General features: G+C 42.4%; 1 protein-coding gene and 1 long non-coding RNA gene across 2 annotated transcripts in view; both read right to left on the reverse strand.

Annotated features, from left to right (window-relative positions):
* lrpprc (leucine-rich pentatricopeptide repeat containing) overlaps nt 1-23,030 on the reverse strand; it is a 57,718-nt gene that overhangs the window by 21,695 nt on the left and 12,993 nt on the right. Inside the window, exons 14-25 of the mRNA XM_085183579.1 lie at nt 21,873-21,942; nt 19,871-19,898; nt 19,410-19,467; nt 18,443-18,549; nt 17,124-17,201; nt 16,868-16,939; nt 16,526-16,639; nt 16,276-16,406; nt 15,860-15,945; nt 11,284-11,491; nt 6,403-6,527; nt 2,603-2,709 (exon numbers count right to left, since the gene is read on the reverse strand). Coding sequence (XP_085039705.1) covers nt 2,603-2,709; nt 6,403-6,527; nt 11,284-11,491; nt 15,860-15,945; nt 16,276-16,406; nt 16,526-16,639; nt 16,868-16,939; nt 17,124-17,201; nt 18,443-18,549; nt 19,410-19,467; nt 19,871-19,898; nt 21,873-21,942 — 1,184 coding nt within the window. The remainder of the gene's footprint in view (nt 1-2,602; nt 2,710-6,402; nt 6,528-11,283; nt 11,492-15,859; nt 15,946-16,275; nt 16,407-16,525; nt 16,640-16,867; nt 16,940-17,123; nt 17,202-18,442; nt 18,550-19,409; nt 19,468-19,870; nt 19,899-21,872; nt 21,943-23,030) is intronic.
* On the reverse strand, nt 767-2,596 carry LOC146505632 (uncharacterized). The gene is made up of 2 exons (XR_014877753.1): nt 1,749-2,596; nt 767-1,473 (listed from the first exon to the last, which is right to left on the reverse strand). It is a non-coding gene; the product is annotated as an uncharacterized LOC146505632 (long non-coding RNA).

Below are 23,030 nucleotides of genomic sequence, written 5' to 3' on the forward strand. Positions count from 1 at the left end.
CCTTGTTCGGTGTCTTGCGTAGCCTTTAGTTGCCAAAGCATCTTCACAGGTTTCTCCCACCTACTTACGTGCATAGACAAAAAGAAAGTGCTGGAGTCGACCTTTCCTCACCTCCACTTAACAAACCCTCTCCATCTCAATTCCTAATGTCCTAATTCCACTAATCACCTGGCCACTTAGCCCCCCACACACACAAATACACACACGCAGAGGCAAACCCCTCTCCCTAACAAAACACATAATGGCTTACCACTCTTTAGCAATACTACCTAACCTTGACCATAACACACACAATAATAGGCCTGGCCACCTGACAATCCCCTATCTAACCATGACCATTTAGCACAAAATTGGCCACCTTTCTCTATCATTACATTTAATTAGCTGTGATTAATCAGCTGCCAATTATACCAAACACAGCCTAAAGAGAGACACCACTCTGGACTGCCACTTGACGCTCTCACAGGGGAAAAAGTATTTGTGCATCTGAGTGTGTGTATGCATATTTGAGTCAAAGATATGATTCAATTGTAGTTTATCACCTCAGCGGTGGATCTATCGCCATGCAAGTATAATACGGGGGAGTTCAAAAGTGAACTTTGTGTTTAGACTGTTCTAAAAGTCTGTGAAGGTTAAGTGAATCCTGGCTTTTGAAATATATCAACTGCCTTTTTTTGTTTTCTCCTGATTAGACTCTGAAAGACAGCAAAGAAACACCGTTAACTGTAAAACCGGGGAATTAAATTTTTTTTTTTTAATCCCAAGTTGTGAATGCAGTTTTGAAGCACCTATATGTAACTTGAAACACTGTTGCTGGTAGTGTCTAACCCAGAGAGGATTAGCCAGTCCCTGCAGCCGTCTTCTGCTATAGGAAGCATTTTAACCGCTAGTTTCGGTTCCGTTCTTACCGATTTAACACACTTTTATGTCCTCCCAGTTTGGTGCATGAACCCAAATGGTGTTTTGTTATTGGCCACTGAGCAATTCACAGCAAACTCCATCCATGAATGCCATATTTAAACATAAAGCCCAAATTATACTCTGTTGCAGACCAGGATGCCGACAACTGGAGACCCAGTTGCCGAGCAGTCATTCCTGACATATTCTTTTAAGTCCTCCATAGACCCTCACGCTAACCATCTGGCAATGGAATTTACATCACTGGGACCCAAGCGAACTCTGACAGACTCGTGAAAAGCATAATCCCTGCTTTAAGGCGTTCACAGATACATATCTACCAGCACACTCTAGGCTGCAGGTTGATTTTTGTAATTGTATTATCAGATCTATGGAGGCATGTGTTAGATAATGGGATGAAGAGAGAAGCTGAGCTGTGAACTGGTCACCACCTGGTGGTGCGCTAGATCGGGTGGCCGGATAGGCCTGGCGTGCCCAAACATACAGAAAGGGTGCAATGGAAGTGTCTGGCAGAGGCCCTGTTCTGTGGATCTTCAATTCCCACCTCTGAGAGAACTAATCAATAGCTTCCTGAGGCCAGGGACGTCGAGTCCTGCCATGGCAATAATTCCCAAAATAAATGGAGGAGTTCAGGGAGTTTCGATGTAATCAACAACGACTATAGTAATGTGAGAAAAATTCTACATCTGAAAAAAAGTGATAACTTTGTCCAGAAAAGCAGATAAGGAAAGATTACAATTATTTATTTAATAAAAATGCCAGTAGATGTGATACTTTGTGGGAAGTAGTAAATACACACTATGGTTAAAAAGCAGCCATTGTCCACTAACATCTTGTATGCTTTAATTTTCAGTAGGCATGTAAATAGGCTTGCTGGACTTCTTTTAAATCAATATTCCTGCATTTTTTTTTCAGTTGCAGTCTGGGGATTTTTGTATGTACTGTGCTACAACATTTCAGTGGGATTCAAATCTGAGCTATTTTTTCCATGACAAGGTCAGCTGTACATCTATTTACAAGGCATCAGCAATCTCACACATGTAGCACGTAGCTGACTCGCTATTATAAGTAGGATAACAGTCATACAATCTAGCGAGAGCCACAATAACACGCTGATAATATTTAAGAGGGTTTGAAAATCCTCAAGAGGGACAAATCCCCATTTCCGTGCACGCCGGGACACGCGAGAGAGGGAGGGAGAGAGAGCAAGGTCAGGGCGAGGGAGTTAAGATATTTTTCACTGTTTTGTTCTCATTCTGATCGGCCTTGTTTCTGTTCCTCTGTTGTCAGGCTCATCCCTCTATTCATCTGCTCATCACTCTCTCTATCTTGTTGTCCATTCCCAACCCCTTCTCCATTTATGTGAAAATCGCTTCTTATCTGCCCGCTTTGCCTCTCTCTTTCTCGCACTAATCTACACAGATTTTAAAGCAGGACTTAAGATGACAAAGATATAAATATTCATCGAATATTCAGGTCAGATGATTTACAATAACAAAAAGAGGGTTGGCAATTCCATCCTACATGTCCTGTGCGGCTTATGACGGCCACGGAGAACAATTTTTCATCAGCTAGATTCTCCAACACTAAGAAACTAATTTTCTTTGGAGATCTGATCTGATCAGAGTGCAGAGTGCAGTCGAACAAAAACAAATAAAACCTTCCAATAAAGACACAATGTTACCTCGATGATCTTCCGGGCCTCGCGGTAGCGGCCTGTCTGCAGGAATGCGAAGAACAGGTCATAGAGCATGGTCATCTCTCCTCGCTCCTGGCTCACAAAGTCCATGGCTGAAGAGAAAGACAGACAGGCGAGGAAACGGAGCAGAGAAAGGTCATGAAGAAAAACGCCCGTAAGGTAAACAAACCCACCACACACTTCATTTCCTTCTGATTCCATTATTTGGCACAATGTCCCACTCACAAAGCAGCCCTATCAAGACAGCTCTCAAACAAACACAGGTCCCGAATGAAAGCCTAAGCTGCCCCAGTGAACTTGCTAAAACGCTCTGCTCAGCGTTACGTACTATCTCCATCCAGCAGCTTCAGAACAGGTACCAGACACACAAACAAACACACACCCTGCAAACTTTCAGTAACCCAAATGAATCTGCATATTCAGCAAACAGAAGAAAAAAAAGAATAATCCTACTCCCTTCATTTGCACTCATTTAAAGCTGGAAATATTTCACTGATTGGCTCCAATGTGAACAAGTTTTCAGAGTTTCTGACTGGATTAAATGATGTAGCATTTTCTATGTGCAAATCCTATCTTCCCAAGACTGAACCACACCAGCAGGATCCTGTTGAAACTTCCAGGTTAAAAGCATGTATTCTGTCCTCTTCTTATCTGAAAATAGCTCAGTAGTTGCTATAATTGCCAGACCTCTGAAAACCCTATACTTTATTTTTCTGTTGGTGCTTGAAACCAAACCAAGGTCACACATGTGAATGAAGATTTTGACAAGCTGTGTCATGCTTTTAGTGTGTTTTGGACAGCTGAAGGCCAGTCTGCTGGAAGCTTTTCTTCTCTTTTATTTTAAAAGGTGTATTTTAAGGTGAATTTTTAGACCATTCATGCACTGCATCAGCATGGGTCCACAGGGGTACTCACGATGCTGCGAGTGTGACTCAAGGTTTATGTCACAAGTCATCCTCTCTGATGCTTTATATGATGGAGTGAGAGGCGGTATAATTTGTTATTCGTAAGTTGACACTGCTTTACATGCTGGCCTCTTTTAGCACTTTAATCAGAGTTACTTTGGATTTAAGGGTGCAGCGACTAACTGTGAGGGTTTGTCACCTTTTGGCATGTTGGGGGAATGAAAGGAGACAGAGGGGAGGTAAAGAAGTGGAGAGGTGCTCCACTGTACAGTTTCAACCTTTACGTACTCCAGAGCCACTTGCCCCGGCGGCACACCGAACTTGACCTTTTCACCGCATCGCTGTCAACATACAGGGAGACTGTTCTAAATGTGACTGGCTGACATGCTTCACCGTGACCCTGGTCTGAACCTTTCTCACTCTCTGGTCCTCTTATGCTCTCTTGGGATTGTTGGCACTTGTTACATGTGCGTTTAACGCAAACACTGAATGAGCACTTTGGAATAGCTCCTCCCCACACACAAAGACCCAAATGAATAACAAAAGGTTGGAGTCAATCAGAAGAAACAAAAATGGATCACGCTAAGCTGGAGTGGGGAAAAAAAAACTTTGGATTATAGCTGTGAGTCGCAGTGACAGAGTACACAGCTATTCTTATCTTCTGAACTCTGGGGAATCCTGGTCCACAGTTCAGATTAACCCGTCTTTTGTCACTCCTAATCTGTAAGTTAATGAAAAATGTTTAAAATCCCACCAGGACTATTCTTGTTTGCATGACAAAACAAACATGCTATGAAAGCATGTTATAATTTATAAATGAAAAAATTAAAATTTAAGAAAATGTAAAATCTTCTCGTCCTTAGAGGATGTGGAACCACTAAATATTTGATTTGAGCTCGATCAAACAACCTGAATGATCCCGTAGTTATGTTTTTTTCCTCTTGCCTGAACCCCAGCTATAGCACATGGCTGCCCCTCCATAAATCAAATCAAATCAAACCAAAATGTATTTATATAGCACATTTAAAAACAACAATGTCATCAAAGTGCTTCACAAATTAGGAAATAAATAAAATAAGACAAATTTACCAAACAGTAACACAACACAAGACAAACTTAGAAGCCAACAAAATGATAGTCAAAATAACTTAAGGCTGTTTGATATAACGATATATATCGGATGACGATATAAAAACGTCTATCGTTTCATTTTACGCTATTGTTTGTTTCGTGGTGTCGCAAAATAAACTGTTTACGGCAATATTTTTACATCGTTTTGATGGTCACTGTAGTGGCTATATTAATTTCTTAAAGTTTTCTCTTTCTCTTATATTTCATATAACCACACTATGGACGGACAAGCACCAGTTTTTATGCGTTGTTGTTAGCAACAATGACGCTAAAACCATCGCGTGTCCGCTTGTTTATGTTCCACATAAACCTTTCACAATAAAGCTCAAGATCCTGTTGAGACTTTTCAAAATAAACTGAATCACGTGAAAGAGCAGAGTGTTTACGGATGAGAAGCAAAAAAGAGCCGTCAGGTGCTAAAAAATAAACCTTAGACTCAAACGTTAGAACAGGCTTTTCCCCGCAGCACGCCGTGTAATAAATACTCACAAAGAAAACGGCGGTTGTTACAACTTATGTCTAAAAATGTATAGTTTCATGCAACACACGACTCCAGGTACACGATACCGAGCTGGAAACACTTCACGCAAGTCGAGCTGCCCGAGATTTACAGAAGTTTCAGAAAATGCAAAATGTTTTTGTGTTGATAGATGTCTTATATCGGGATATGAGATTTTGGTCATATCGCACAGCCCTAGTCATAGTCAAGGTAAAAAGATGAGTCTTTAAGCGAGATTTGAAAGACTGAATAGACTCGGAAGTGCGATTGGCAATAGAGAGACTGTTCCACAGTCCAGTTGCTGCGAAAGCAAAGGCATGATCACCTCTGGTTTTCAGCCTAGACTTAGGTTGTATTAAGAGCATCTGGTCTGAAGATCTTAGTGCTTTTTAGGATTATACAAATGGAGAAGTACTGTTAAATAGCTAGGTGTGATATTGTTTAAGATTTTATAAGTGAGTAAAATAATTTTAAAATCAATGCGAAATTTCTCAGGAAGCCAGTGTAAGTTAGCTAAAACTGGAGTAATATGATCATGCATTCTGGCACCTGATAAAAGGCTGCAGCAGCGTTCTGTACTACAAACGGTAGAGAGAGGAGTGAGGGAGACCTAAATAAAAGGAATTACAATAGTCAAAGTTACTCCGTAAGCCCCTGTTCAGACCACAGGCAGTATAAAGGTTGGATGAAGCTTCCTGGCCGGAAATGTAAGGACAATACAGGAAGTGCCCTAAACTTTCATCAAAGCAGCTGTTTGCCCAGACATCTATAAACACTTTCCGATTAGTTTATGAGCTCAGCCGCTAATTTTGGGTCAAACAAAATAAAGCAAAGTCTATTTTCTATATTCTAGTTAGTATGCCTCAGAAAGAAGGATTATTTCAGATATGCTCACTGGCTAACAACGTCTGATTGATGAATCGTTGGTCAAACTACAAGTCACACCCATTGGTACCTTGAAAAGGATCTATGAGTGATATGACAATAGCAACATCCATGTTTTACAGTGGGTTATAAATATATGGTTCTGTTGGAGGTTTCTTCCGGTTAAAAATTAGTCCTTGACAAATGCTTCCTTCTAGGGGATTGTCAGATTCTCTAATAGTCTTTACAATATTAAGGAAAAATAAATAAATAAATACATTGCCCATTAGTATTTTTTTAATATAAACTGATGATAGATGGGTTACTGGATGTGGAAAAAGTTAGCTGAAGGACAGGATGTGATGACTATGTACAAAGTGTGTAACCTTTCTGCAGTAACTCAGTCTCTCCTTTCTCCACCAGAGCAACAATAATGTCGTGGATGCGAGGCAGGTGGTTGTAGCGCTTCTGACACTCGAGTGCCGCTTCGAGAGCTCCGGACACGTCCTTACTGCAGATACAGACAAAGAGAGAGAGAGAGTTAGATGCCAGGTCTGAGCAATCAGTCATGTACAGGATTGTGTCAGTAGAGAATAGAAGAGCGTATCATGGGGTGTTAACCCTGTGACCTCCCATTCAAGCACTATGACCCACCCCAACAATACAGGCCTTTGAATTCATGACAGCACAACTGTGGGCGATGAAGCCTTTTGGCCCCAATACATCATTCTCACACAATCAGGCACACTCTCACACACCTATCTGTGAGGGGCTAATGTCTCTCTGGACAGGCTTTTAGAGAGGAAGCAATGCAACAGATAAAAGGACTCCACTGATCTTTACCCTCTCTGCTCTGCTCCTCTTGTGCCTTCAAACTTCTCTTGCTCTTCCTTTTGTCTCTTCAACGCCCTTTAACCTTCCCCTCATTTTCTCTTCTCTCATTTCCCTTTTCTTCTAACCTTCCCGTCTTCTTTTTATCCTTCCGTCTCTCTTCCTCCACACCATCTTTTTTTCCCCATGCTGTCAGCTCTCACACTCCTCCGATGACCTCACCCCCCAGCTGAGCAATTTAACAGAAATATGGCAACAAAATTAGTCCCCCCCCCCCACCTCACCAGCAGCATCACCACAGCTTCATCTCATGTCACCCCCCCGCCTAACCTTCTACTTTCACGCCTTCCAACAAACAAAAGAGCATGCAGAAAAAGGATGAGTGCACCTGAAGGAGTGATAACGAGAGAAATAGAGAGGCAGAGATGGGTAAAGGAAGTAAGAGAGCAAGAAGGGGGAGTGGGAGAGACCACATCAATCCCCTCTATTGTGACAGCGCTGCCATCAATCTGTTGATTGGGTAATTACCATGTCAATCACACAGAGGTCAAAGCATATAAGGCACCCACAAAGGAGGCAAGGGGCAGAGTGAATGAGTGAGAAAAAGACAGTGTTAGACAGAATGGACAGGTATAGTTTTTGCAGTGTTTTTTTCCCTCTCATCTAATCAATTAAATAAGCAGATTTGTGAAATATGTCCAAAAAGACCAACAACTTTAGAGGGAAAAAAAGGACCGAAAATGATGTGACCTTGAGTTCAGTTTCTGTGAGCCAGCAGTAGCAGAAGAGAGTGATGGAGGGAGGAGGGATGGAGTGATTAGGGTTGGAAGGCAAAGAGGTCTGCTAATTGAAATGAAGAGGGACAACATTATTCAGCAGCGGCAGTCAAGAGGCTGTTCAAATGCATAACAGTCTGATTGAACAACGCAGAAGAGAGACTAAGAGATTTTTGAAAATGAGAGAAAGAGTGTGGAGATGGGAGGAGACCAGAAAGGGAGGCGTTGGTGTGCAGTTTACCCCCCAAAATGAGAGAGGGATGGGGAAAAAAAGCACAGTATGCTCTTTGTAGTTGACGTATCATATACATACAATTTAACTATTATGGTGTGGTGCGCAAGGCCATTTCATTCCTCATTTGTTTCATCATCTCAACTATCTGTCCACCTTATTCATCCCTCCATCAAGCAACTCCATAACTACTTATAATCCCTCTTTTCTAATGAGAGAGAAAAGGGGCCTGGCGTTGCAATTATACCCCTTCTGCCTTCCTCCCCTCTCGCCGCCCGCTAACCCCCCCCCCTCCCCCCCCCAAAAAAAGAGCTAAAGATGTCGAAAGATGGATAATTTCCCCTAGGTACAATTTAACTGTCACTTTGCATTGCCATTTACTGCAGCGCACAGCCCTGTTAATGTCCCCAACTTTGCATGTCAGCCACTTTCCAGCCAATTAAGCCCTGAAAAAATAACGAGCGCTTTGCTCCATAGAAACCTGAAGGATTAGACAAGGAAGCTCATTTTACCTCATCTTACTCCCCCATTCTTTACCTCCCTCTCCATTTCCGTCACCCCTCCTCCCCCTTTTGTTCGGAGGAGATGAGCAGGCCTGTTATCAAGCCACTGTCCTCGCGTGAGGGAAAACGAGGTGTCTGTGTCTTGAAACACAAATGAAACTGATCAGCACACAACTACGTGTATTCAAGAAAGGCACTTATGCTAGTACTGTTCACCCCTCACATGAGTGAAACTGTGCGTGTAACGTTGTGGTGATGTGAATCATTCCCATCACCATTTTGGCTGAACAGATAATTCAGCTGATGTTCCCAATTTGGGATTGGGATTTAATGGCTAGTTCAAAATGCAGAGTATTCACAAATTTGTATAGCTTTTATATATAAGCTACTGGGAATAATAACTTCTAACTTTATCCATTTGCCAGTGGGTTTATTATATTCCCTTGTCACAGGGAAGTAGCCGGTGGGTAGCTCACACCGATGCAACCCCAAGGGAGATTCGTGCCTCCGGCCACCGGCAACATTTTGGTTACCAAACAGCTATGTAAATCATTACGTTATGGAGCCATTAAATAATTAAGTAAATGTATGTGCACTTAAACCTTATGAGCCAAAGCCCATATTCAGACTGTTCTGCTACATCAATCAGAGGCAGCGTCCTTACGTGGCCATGTCATGCACACTGCCCTGGCTGTGAGGACCCACCTGCTGTTATGTTTATGGGGGGCAGCCAATCAGAAAACAGTTGGCTTAAAAGGATAAATATGTCAAAAATATTCATTAGACCAACTTTAACATAAGCTTAATTTAGTATCGACCATGTTAAGAGTTAAACATGCATCTTTTAGCATGTCTTTTCACGTTCTTCCATTATTCAACTCCGGCTGCTTCGATTTCTCTACATGGGATTTCCATTTCTTCCTTTTATTCCTAGGGAGTGGGAGTGAATGAGGCGTTTTTCTCTAAGCCACTTGTCTCTTTTCAGCTCTACCCTCCTCCTCATATTCCATCAACGTGGCTGCCGTCTTATCATCCACGTCCTGCCAGCTCTTCATTTTGCTGGACTCATTAGCATTTACTGTTGCTAATCACTTCCACGAGGATGTGGCAATGTGAGCTAGCTGCCAGCTAGCGTAGTAGCAGGTTAGCAGACACAATACAAAGCGGACAGGCATGACGGCTAACGGGGCGGCGCATATGATGGGCTGTCAAGGGCTAATCTGGCGGAGAAGTGTTCATTAAGTCATTAGCGCTGACGCTGCGATGAGATGGGTGCAGGCGGGAGTGATGCCTGCTTTGTCCTCTTTTATCGCTTCCCTTCATCCCTCCTCCTCCTCCTCCTTCCGACTGTTTGTCCGCTGACTGACGGAATGAAGAGGTGGAGACGAATGGGTGAAGATAAAAGATAAGAAAGAGAAGAGGGCAAAGAGACAGATTCAACCGGCGTGCAAAAGTCAAGTGTTCCAGTACTGAGGCTTGACTGAACCACTGTTGGAACTACAAGAACCACCACTGCACTTTCACAAAAGACTAATTTAAGACATTTGCTGTTTTAAAATAGGGTTTAAAAATGTAACTAAGAAAACTCTGTAGCCAAAATAAAATAAAGTTAATAAAATAGTGATTATTCACAAGAGTGTCCTGAATAAGCTTTATTATTAGGTTGTTACTTAAAACCTATCAATTTTAAGTAGAGTTAAGCCATCTGTTACAATTACACCAATCCACTTTATGCACAACAAATTGGACAACTTTGTCAAAACTTTATCTGCACACCAGATGAGTTGACCAACACTCAACAACCAGCCAACTAAACTCACCCAAATGTCCTACTAACAAATCATAAACACATGACAGATGTTAGAATACCAGCAGCCATCTTTTTGCTTTGTGTTTATTAGTGTGTTCACTGCAGTATCATTTGGAGGAAGTACAACTGGCACTTGATTTGTGAACGAGGCTGTGCTAAGCTGCTGTGTGCGTTTGTGTTTTGGCGGCTGTTGATGACCCAGTAGTAAATTAGCCTGCTAATCTCACAGAGGCAGTGATTAACGAGTGAACCTGGAAACTGTTTGTGCCAGAGACCAGACTTACAGCAACACAAACAGCAACAAGGGAGCACCCGGTGAGAGAGAGTGTGTGTATGTGTGTGCGCGCAAGAGAGCTTTCTTTGCAGAGGTCTACCTCTGCTGCAGTAAGCACGCTAGAGGTAAACTGCACATGAAAGCATGCACAGTATGTGTGTGTGCCCCCTAACCGCGCATTACGTGTCTATGGTAAATCCAGCAATTAGTGGTCTGTACATAATTAACATGCTAATGAGTTGATCTACTTAAAAGCTGCTTCGACAAATAGAACACGCACATGCACTGAAAAACACACACAAACCGAATAGAGTTGAGGGTGGGGCAATAGCAGTGACCCCGCAGCCAATATTTGCTAATGCTCATTTGCATACTTGCATTATGAGGAGCAGCATCGATGGCCATCTCTCCCCGCACACCCACACTTAAACCTCAGAGGAGAGCAGTGGGTGTTTCAGGGGATCAGGGGTGGGGGAGCTCATGGGAGAGGTTGCAGCTGGCGCATCCTCAAACAAACAAAACCTGGCTCTGACGCGCATAAACACACACGGCTAACATAAATGAGCAATTTCCACATCCTCTCTCTATCTGAATCGCTGACCCAGAATATAACCTCAGCTATGATCATAGGGAGGAATGAGTGACTCATTGAGACACACATGCATACACACACCTGGCAACACGCTTTGGCAGATGAAGGCTCAAATCTGAAAACAAAAGTGAGCTTGTTGGCTGGTTAAGTGGAGACCATCAGCCATAAAACTGGAACATACAACTCAAATCGATGTTTTAACTTTAAGGGAGTTTGGGACACTTTTGTAACACTTAGGATTTCTTTTACCTGACCAGGTAGGCAGTAACCACGGGGGAGCAGAGATTAGCAGTGGGCTTGACCAGACCGAGGGTAAAGACCGTGTCCTGCAGTCGGCGGATGGAAGGGATATCGCCTGCGGCCGCTACAGCGTTGAGCGTGTGAAACAGGGTGGTCACGTGTGTGTCGTTCATCGGCACATCCTTCTCTTTCATCTCCTTCAGGATGTCCACTGCCTCTGAGATGGAAAGGAAGAAACGTCAGCAACACTTGCTCCCACATCTGTGTGCGACGCGTCAGTGAGGTGTCAGCATGCACCTCTCCATCAAAACAAGCGATGTGAAAGTGGATTAGATGGACAGAGAACGGGCACATGAAAAGAACAAAAGAGAAGGAGAAAGAGAGATGATGCAGAGAGGAGAAAGAAAGCGAGAGGAGGGCAGATATTGGCTGGGAGAAGAGTAGGGTGTGTGAATGTGATAAAAGGCCCCTTTAGCTAATTCCATGTGGGGGAAACAAACCCATATTAAAACAGAATTTTGCACCCAGTGGGGGATGCAAATCCAACCCCGTATAATGCCAACTCTGTGCTAATTGCTACTTGCAGTTTTCTAAACGAGACTACAATTACCAGACCTCTACAATGGAGGCCAGCTTTTTGCCGTGGCCATGTGGAAAGCACTTGGGGGGCTAAATTATAGGTATGTGGCGACAAGGGCCCGCCGTGGACCCAGTGAGACCTCGCTAAGCGGGCTGAGGGGTGGATCAGTTTGGTCAAGTCCAGCCGGTAATGGAGGGCTTTTTACTGGGCCACGCGTCCATCTGGCCAACACTAGGGGCTAAATGGTGAAAAGAGAGTGTGGTTTGTGTGTGTATATGTAGTGTATCAGGGTAAAGCAATTAAGATGCGTTTACCATCTATTTAGACAGCTGCTAATGGGCTGACAGCGATACAGCCGCTCTCCACCACGGATACTAATCTATACAGCATGACCAAGAAGGAGGAGGGAGATGGAGAGATGCACAGACACAGAATATATTTGAATAATCACCATTAAGCCTCCAAATGCAGGATAATGTTGGATCCTGTCTTACCATTCACACAACAAAGATCCTCGCTCTTTTCACTGGTGGAGATTTTAGTACACAGATGCATGAAAGCAAATAAAGTGAACACATGGGAGTAATGATATCCACACCTACACAGCTGTTAATACAACAAAACCCCTCAAACGAGTGTCACTCTACTGGGAACACACACCCTTGTGGGCTGAGATACGGGGCCACTGGTGAGTGCTTTGGCATCCTAATTTCAGTCTGTCTCTCCAGCCCTCCACCTCCCTATGCCAGTTGTTATGGCGATGGGAACCCATGGCTGTCACAGATTTAATGGGACGGGGGGGGAAAAATAGAGGGGCGAAGAGGGGGACGGGGTGACTAGCAGTAGAGGAGACACCGCTAAACAGGGGGAGAGAATAAAAGGAGGGTTAAGCTTTTCAAAAGGGATAAGTTTGGTTAATTGAATGTGGGCCTGATGGAGATAAGGGCACTCTTTCAACTTATCGGGTTTCTGTTGCTGCTCTGTTTCTGTTTTTAATTATCAAGACATCAGCAATTGACACCATCAACATAGTTTCCAACTACAAATATATTCCCACGTTTTACCAATTCTGCGATACTCAACACACTGCAATTCCCTGTATCATATCTGTGCAACTGAAGACAAAGCAAGAGGATTTAGATGATCTGCCCTCCAATTGCCCCCCCACCCCAACATTTTAGCCGCTTTCTTCATTGCAACTTTTAAATTACCCTCAAGTCTTTTCAGTTCAGGCTAATTTATTTCATAAGCATTACCTTAAGCGGCAACTAAATCCTGACCCTGATAAGTAAAATTAGTGGTGGAATTGGTTTAAAGCAGGGGTGGCCATTTAATTTCCCCAAGGGGCCACATGAGAAATCGGGACTGTTGTGGTGGACTGCACTAATAAGCTTATGAAGAGATAAAATTCATGAGCAGAATTGAGATCAGCTTATTGGAGCGGTTCTCTACGACGGTCCCAGCCTCTCATGAGGCCCCTTGGTGAAAATTCATTGCTCACCACTCGGGTAAAAACGAGTGTATAAATGTATGTGATGTAAGCAGAAGCAAAAAGATAAAAATGAAGCGGACATCGCTTCATGAACAGACGAACTGAGGAAGGTTATCCACAAGAAAAACAAAGAAAACCTCCAAAAAACAAAACACTTTCCCCTTAAAGAACGGTTTTCCACAGGGTTGATTACAAATGGTGGTATCAACATTAAACAATATCTCTAATGACTTGAGTCGTTGTCAAGTCTGTACTATTTATCACTTCCAGTGAAACTTGTGCTTCACTCCGACTATCCATCTCCATGCCTCCCACTCTCCCTTTCTCCATCACTAACTGACAGACCCACTAATCACTGAGACCAATGGCTTGGAGTTGATCTGCCCAAATGGATCAACACTAGCTAACATCCCTCCGTCCACCGTCCAAACTTCCCCCACGGCGTCCTCTCTCCATCTCCCCCTTTATCTGTTCATTTAGCCAGTATGCATATCCATCAGCTCAGCCGAGCATCATGGCCAGCACAGCGAGCCAGACCACACACACACACACACACACACACACACACACGTGTGCGCGCACACACACTTGAAGAGATGGGGAGGCAGACAGGCCAGGTAAACAAACATCACACAGCCCAGTGGTTCACCTAATGTTCCATGACATGACTGCTAGTGATGTCTCTTTCCCAAACACACATAGCTCCAAAGACATATCCAGGACCACCAAAAGCCAGAACAAGTTCTGTTTACCAAAGTGGGAGGATGGACAGGTGGAGGAAGCGGAGCAAGGGCAGGTCAAACAGATGGTTGTGATAGGAGAGGTATATTTAAAAAAGGACAGAGCTATGCAAAGATGGAGAGACAGGATACTCAGAGGACAGAGGCCAGAACTGCATCTAGATCCAGTGAGCTAAAGCACATCATTTTGATATTCTCAAGAAAATACCATAAACATGTGTTTTGGTGGAAGTAAGATATCTGGAGTAGATCTTGTTAACAAAAGTGTTTCTAACAGCATATATCTGTATTAGCCAATAAACACTGAATTTTATATAATTTGTTTCAAATAGACACTAAATGTGGACGATTACAGTACTGAATAAAACATAATAACAATAATAAACATTTTAATGTTCAGCAGTTTTCCACCTGCCCATGTTGACTGGAGAAGCTTTTCCTAAATCTCAACAGATGAACCTACAATGATGTTTTTGAACCTCAACATGCTAGGAAAAAAAGCCAAAGAGATGCAAGATCAGGAAGATTTATGGACATGTGAAAGTTAATATGAGGAGTGAGCAGCATAGGAAGATCAATCAGCTGTTAGAGGAATCAATTATTAAGAATTACCTAAGAGCAACAGCGGAAGGAAAGTAAAAAGAATAAAGTGAAAAGTATGACGTATTGTAAAAACAAAGTTCGCCTGTTAGGTGAAATGAGAGAGCCATGAGAAAAAAACAAAAAAAGCCATTAGAGACAGTGAGAAGTAAAGAAGGATGCCAGGAGACATGATCTTCATCTGGTCCTGGTGTGTGCTGGGAGCCAGGCGGACCAGCGTCTGGGTGGGGACAGGCTAAAATCAAGGTTAGCCATGTGTGCTAATGTGGCTGACAAGCGTCCCCCTCCATATGCACACTCCGACTAATGGCAAATGCGTTAGCGCTGCCTATACGCACCCCAACACACATACACAGATGGATACACCAACCGCCGTGCCACCAAATGCCTTTTGCTTGAATTCACATGCAAATTCGCGTGTCGCTGTGTGTATGTGTGTGTGTGAGAAATGTTCAAGCACTTTGGTGGACATGATCTGCCATTAGCATCAAGGCAGATTTCAATAATTCTGGAAAAATACACACAGTCCTGTAATTTTCCCCTCTCTCGTTTCTCACTGACACGGATGTGCGTGTGTGTGTATGTGTGTGTGTTGGAGGGGATAAGAGAATGACACGCTTTGCGACGGAGCAGAGGAGAGAGGGTCAGATAGAGAGATGCCGAGGAAGACAGAGAGATAGCAAAAGGGGAGGAGAGGAACGGCAAGGAGAGACAAGGGAAACATTTTTCCTGTCATTGGGTGCAAAAAGCAGAGCGGCAAAACTGATGGTAATTGGGTCTTCGATGGGCTGAAGGAAACCCACCGTAGCATTCTGGAAATAGCCAGCTAATGTGGTTTGAGGGAGGGGAAACGACAGATTGTGACAGAGCTGGTGACACGTACAAACAAGCACATCGGTTTTTAAGTTCAAGCCAGATACACTGACAAAGAAAAAGCAGCAGTCAATTGTATGTATTACTTTTATTTAAAGAGGGAAGGCTACTGGAGCAAGCTCAACTTTATAACAATATCCTCATCACGCAAAATTAAAATAAACAAAACAAAAAAGGATTAATCACTCAAAAAAAAAGGACTTAACAACTTAAGAAATTTACTAATCAAAGAATTTGTCAAACTAATAGTACAAAGAAGGAAAAAAAAAATACATTATTTGCAGTTCTAGGTTAACTTACCCTCCATTCTGCCATTTACAGAAAGGACCTTGACCAGCGCAAGGTATTTGCTGGCATCCAGTGCTACTGATGAGTCCTTACGACTCCTAAAAGCAGAGACAGAGATAGCAACAGACAGACTTGATTAATGTATTCCACTTACAGTAATGCAACTCAACTATTGTACGTTCTCAGTGTTCAGGCTGATGCTGGAAGCAGGTGGTGAGTGAAGAGAAGGAAACGGGGGAGGCAGAGGGGAGAGTTTCCTGTGTTTTAGCCAGTCAACTAAGCGGCTGGACCCTGCATTAATGTCTCCCCTAATACCACTCAAGTTAAACTTTAATGGCCTGCTACTGGCCACAGTGCAGCCGTGTGCGTCTGTATATGTGCGCGCGTGTAGAAAATTTGTTTGTGTGCGCACATTATGCTCCACTCACAATTCTCTCTTCAGGTTCAGCGCTTCCTCCACATTGTTTTGGCGACAGCACAGGTTGATGAGGATGGCGTAGCCGCCGGCTGTCATCTCCTCTTCGTGCTGCTGCTTCAGCTCGAGGGCACGCTGCAGGTTCTGATCAGACAACAACGCTCTCAGGACAATAACCCAAAACCAAACACAAAAACAAAACAACTAACTTCAAAAAAGAAAACAAAAGAAAAAGAGCCTTATGAGACCAAAAGAAATTTTACCTCCTCAGCACTCAGAGCCTGGATGGCCTGTTTGAGAACAAGTCCTAATGGTTTGTTCTCTGCTTTTAGTTCAGCCAATTTATTCTCAAGTGCCAACACCTTGCCCTCAATTCCCTAAAGGAGACAGAAAGGTGTTAAACACATGTACATGACCACTGTCCAACCTCACGGGTACAGGAGCTTGTACAAATAGACACATGGACATTCATCTCCACAGGAGAGCTGCGCTCTTACTTGGGGTGCGGGGAAGATGTCTTTACAAAATGGCACATCAAAGAAAGTTATGAGGATAATTGTGAAACGTGAACATTTTGTATACGTCCTTCACAATGTCCTACTTACAGTGGCACGAGGAGTAGCTGACACAGGGCCATTGGAGACTTTCTCTTTGGGGTCTACCAAAGCCATCACATCCTGACACACACACATGCACACACAGCGTCAACACTTGGCATCCAATATAATGAGCACTTAGAGTAACAGTGCAGAAAACATAGTGGAAAAACTGACTCTAATTTACCTGAAAACGATATAATAAAATGTCCAAAGTAACAGTAGGTATATTTAAAAATAAAAGACTGAAAGTCGGGCTCAATACCTTGACAAGCTCAGGAACGTGGCAGGAATCCAGAAGGTTCCTTATCCCTCGATAGAGGTTTGCTGAAATCATTATATTCTGTGTAGAAATCAGCAGGAAAACAAACATCAGCAAGAAACTCGAGCTTCACCTGTCAATTTCTGTTACAAAGTCAGCTGAAAATCTCTCAGCCACAACTAAATTAAAAATAATCTATCAAGAGCTTATGGTCAAAATCGTTTGCGGAGCATAACGCTGTAATCAGGTGCTACTGGAAATGATGCAATTTCAATAAAGGGACATTAACGACTAATTAACAACAAAATGGCAAAACTCTTTCAGTGACATCCTTTTTTTGGCGATTAATACCTGAGAGATGACCTGCATGCAAATTAGAGTTGACGCTATTGACTCATTAGTCAAAAATGATTATGCAACTATTCACTGGATTCCACTTTGCAGATGAGAGTTTGAGCTTTTGTGTGTTTTAGGTTATGTGGGTTAATGCCCTCCACAGATGACTGATGAGCCAATAATGAGATGAAAACAATGAAAATATAATACAACAGGACAACTTTAAATACATACAAGACAAAAAAACATTAAAAACAACTAAATAATGGCTGGATACATATAGAAAAAAAATATATAATATACAATAGTCAAAAACCCTGAAGGGGAATAAAATAATGTAATTCTGGATAGAAATTAAAGACGTCAAAACCCAAAATAATAAAATGGAATCAAACAAAAATATATACACACTCTCACAAAACACTAGTCTGGACTTTGAGAAATTGATTAGGATACTTTCCATCTTGTGAATGTTTATGCTGATTAGAATTTAAAGGAAAATGACAAATTAATAAATATTGTGAGATATATTCATATTTACTCCAAAGCATATGAAGTATCGCTTTATATGAAAAGGATTTCCGCAGATGAAGGTGAGAAACAGCACTGCCAACACTGGTATCAAAAAAAAAAAGTCCACTTAAGGATTAACTTTTTTTTAAACGTTAAATTCCAAACAAAGCCAGTGAAGAGAGTTTTTGTTTCTTCCTTTTTCCCCCTAAATCCTTGATGTAAAACATGATTTAATCTTCTTCGACATGTCTGGACCTCGTAACTCAAACCTTCACTCTTCAAAAATAGAGCACAGGATGAGCGTGTATCCTGTAAATAATCCGAGTCCGATTACACACCGCATCATCTCAGATCAGACAGTCCAAGCTCCTTTAAAGTGGGAAGGTTATGAATGTACTGGATATAGAGATGTTAGTACATGAATGTGTGGTGTGTGCATTTCTCCCCCCAATCAACTTAATCGGTGTGTGTACCTTAGACTGCAGCTGACTGAAGAATTTCCGCAGTTTGTCTTCTTGCGCCCGCACCTGCCCTTCTGACATGCTGTCGATCAGATTATACAGGAAGTAGGCTGTAGCTTCTGCACAAACACACACGCATATACACATGCACAGTGAGCCGTTGTCTTGGGAATAAATTTCATTTGCCACCGTGTCAGTCACTCTGGCCATTTGTGCATTTATACTATTTTTCTGTAACCTCTGCAGAGTGTGTGATTGTGTTTCTTTTCTGCTGACAGAAGCTGCTTTTGGGCTGGAGTTTGAGTGAATGTACGACGGCTGGCAGTGACACATTCCTCTTACTGCAGCGTGTACACACACACACTTGCAGATGTCGTGTAACTGGATGTGACATGGATAACGGTCTCCATCGCTCCCACCAGCACACACACCAGTTTCAGCACTTTGGACATTCTGTGACACACACACACACACACACACACACACACAGAGCGACATTAACGCTCTGCACACACACTGACAGCGCAAAAACGCTGCCTAACAGTCCCACTTTAACTACTCTGCGCTGTGTCAGCAGCAAGGCTCCCTTTCCTCCGATGGAAAGGGCAGGTCTTTAATCCACACAGCAACACACACACATACACACACACACACACACACACACACACACACACACACACACACACACACACACACACAAAATGATGAGAAGTGGGCCGGGCAGCAGTCCACTGCTACTGAGACTGAACGTAAACACATGCAAAGCATTTTTTGTCATCTGAATTATAGTTAGAAAGTGACAGCGCATACAGTCCCGACTCTGAATACCAATATGAGTTACACGTACAGCCATACTCTCACTCCTCTCTCCTTCTCACCTGCACAAACGCACACAAACACATTCCAGGCGTGTCCTTGTATACAAGATATCAGCATCATGAATTGTTGGTAGGAATGGGACATATAAATGTTTCCTTACCAGCAGGGGAAGAGTTTCCTTTAGAGAAGCGTTCATCTTTGTATAAGACCTCAGTAATCTGGAAACACAAATTGATCACACATAGAAATTACAGTATGTCATATGCAGCAAGTGGAAGAATGTACAAAGCATAACCAAATAAGGACTGGCATGGGCCATGTTTTAACAATGTAGATTTTACTGAATGTGACTGACTTTCTGTCAGAAAATCAAATTAAATATCAAACCCTTATTTTACAACCCTCGTAAATGCAACTCATCTTAACTTACAAGGAAAAAGCCAATCAGAGGCAGACAGAAATTCATCTCATGTCTCATTAAACTTGTGTCAAGTTTAAAAAATGCTTCTTTTTATTTGCACTTGTTTGTTCTAACATAGCCGCTGATAAACTCCTTCTAAACCTCTCTGTTGTACTTCTATATCACTCTTTGCAGCCCGCATGGGCATGTTGACCTCTTACCTTCACCATGCTCTCCACATCAGCAGACCTGCAGGGGGCAGTAGAGGACAAGACATGAGTACCCAGTCAGCACGAAACACGGGCAGGTCAACAAGACTCCAACTTCACAGAGTTGCTGTACAGTTTGGTCATAAGCAAGCATAGGCTATACTTTAAATATAAAAGGACATCTTTACTACCTGAAATGCGTCACCATCTTACTTCCCCTTAATATCTTTGTGTTAATATATAACTGTTTTAAGCTAGTAGTTAACAGCCTCCCTTTAACGCCACACTACAAAACAAAAAGTATTAGGTAAAAACACTATATAATATTTAAAGCAGCAAAAATACATTTTCATACCTTTAAAGAAAAACACAAATTCTTTACATTTTGCTACATTTTCCCCCCAAAGTGAGGAAAATCCAGTTCCTCAGGAACTACAATGATACATCTTCGCTCAAAGACGTTTTGCATTAAGGACTTACTCAATAAATGACGTAACTTTTATTCTAACAACACACATGATATGACATTTGAAATCAAGTAATCGTAACACAGACATGTGTTATGTTCCCGTAGCTTCTGAATTGACAGTGTGGCACAATACACCGAGAAAGAGCGACAGATTTTGTAATTTGACATTCTCAACCTCGCTGTACATGAGAGGAGAGACGGCAGTATAAAAGCCTGGAAAAACCACAAAAGACACAGTGAAACACAAAGTCACACACATGCACACAGGCTAAATGATGACGATGTGTGACATTTCTGGCGTTGTCAGCTGGTTGGCGGAAAGGAGGAGAAAGTGGGTGATGAGAGGAGGGAAGAAGAGGTCTTTAATGATTAAATTATCCCCTGACCTTGTCTTTGACAGGAGCAGGTCTTACACAGCGATGACACGGCGTTCGCAAACACACACATGCACACACAGACACACACGGTCCCCAAGTGACAAGCCCAATTATGACCCTGACAGCCAACCTAACTATCAGAACGGTGAGAGTGTGTGTGTGTGTGTGTGTGTGTGTGTGCAATGAGAGAAAAGCAAATTAAAAAAAGCTCTGGAGATAAAATAAAAACAAACGTGGATACTGTGAGTTAAAATGGAAACGACACATATGCAGAGAAACATATCGATTTAAAGTTTGTCGAAAAATCTTATTATTTTTTACTACATTTTTATTATAAAGCTTCTGAATAAATTTTTAGCTTTAAAAAATAAATAAAAATTCTAGTCCTTAAAGTAAAAACTATGCTGCCAAGCTCAAACTATGGCATTGTTTTGTTTTTTAAATGATAGATTCCTGAGAATAATCAGCATAACTTTTTCCCTTTTGTTAGTTAGCATGCGCTACAACAAAGAAACTACCAGCTGAATTAAAAAGCTCAAATTTAAGCTCAACTGAGCGTATCCTGGCTTAGTGGAAGAAATAACTTTGGTCCCAGCAGACAAGTCAGCATTTTTCTCTTGACACACCTCCAGCCTCACTCAGGGGCTGGAGTGTTTTTGTGCGGGTGTGTAGTGCTAAACTGTAAATATTCATAAACATCCCTTCAAGAAAGCCTGTGGGTCAGACCCGGGTCCTAAGGCTAAGTCTGCGTTTGTGTGTCTGTGTAGGGTGAGACAACCAGAGACCAGTATGGGGGTCTGGGTATGAGCGACAGTGTTGGGCATCTGCTAATTTACATATCTCCCACGGTGCTTTGAGGCAAGAGCTAAGGGATGGCAAGCTCCATATGCATGAGGCATCCATGTATATCGTTTGTGTGTGTGCATGTGTCTGCATGCATGTGTGTGTGGTAGTGTTTTTCCCCGCAGCTGCTGAAGCACAGACACTGTAGATGGTGTGATCAGCTGCACATGTCATATTCATAGCATATGCTGCAGTGACCTCCACATAGCTACAGGCCTCCCTCAAACACCAGTGAGGAGTTTGGGGGCAAAATATGGAGAAATATGGAATATAAATTGATGGGGAACATGTGAACACATGAAGGGACGGCAGGCTAATGACTCACTTTTTGAAGCCCAGAATGAGGCCGCTGCGGAAAACACCGAGGTCCAGGGAGGGGAAGGAAGGATCCGACACTGGAAAGAGAAGACAAATCATGATTACAGGAAAAAAAGCGACAAACCGATTTACATTCTGGAATCCTGCAATGGAGTTTAAGATTGGGATTGGTGGCCTTGCAATTCAACTAATCAATAATCTAACATGTAAGGCTTTCAGCACATTTTCAGGAAAGTTCAGGAGAAAGCTTAAATTCAAAGCTTTGTTTAAAGCTGTAATGTGATAGTTATTCCACCCTCACCAGTCTGCTTAAAACCCTGCAAACAGGGAATGTGATTAGAAGTAATGCTATTCCAGTAATAAGCCAGAAGCTACAGTCCCAAACGCTGCGTAAAAGGCAGTGTCGAAGTGTAACACTGATGACACATTGCCTGTGTGAAGACTTCTACGTTCACCTGCCATTATTAACTGGAAGAAACACCACTATGCCAATCACATGGCAGTAATTCAATTAGGACTGTGCGATATGACCAAAATCTCATATCCCGATATAAGAATTCTATCATCCCGATAACAATATAAATCACAAAAATGTAGCATTTTCTGTAAATTTTGTGAATCTCGGGCAGCTCGTCTTGCGGGAAGTGTTTCAAGCTGCGCATCATGTAGCTGGAGTCGAGTGTTTTAACCGATGCATGAAACTATACATTTTTAGACATAAGTTGTAACGACCGCCGTTTTCTTTGTGAATATTTATTATACGGCGTGCTGCGGGGAAAAGCCTGTTCTAACGTTTGAGTCTAAGGTTTATTTTTTAGCACCTGGCGGCTCTTTTTTAATTCTATCCGTAAATAATCTGCTCTTTCACGTGATTCAGTTTATTTTCACAGCTTTATTGTGAAAGGTTTATGTGGAACATAAACAAGCGGACACGCGATGGTGTTACCGTCGTTGTTGCTAACCACAACGCATAAAAACAAGCGCTTGTCCGTCGGTAGTGTGGTTATATTAAATATAAGAGAAAGAGAGAACTTTAAGAAATTAATATAGCCACTCCAGTGACCCTAAACTCAATGCATTTAAGCATGCAGACATGGTCTTGGTTTCTGCTTCCACATTCTAGGGGTGGGTCAAAATTGTTTTTTGACCCCAGAAAAGTTTCTAA

Source organism: Neolamprologus multifasciatus, chromosome 13 (genome assembly GCF_963576455.1).
Source record: "Neolamprologus multifasciatus chromosome 13, fNeoMul1.2, whole genome shotgun sequence".
Classification (NCBI taxonomy): Eukaryota; Metazoa; Chordata; class Actinopteri; order Cichliformes; family Cichlidae; genus Neolamprologus; species Neolamprologus multifasciatus.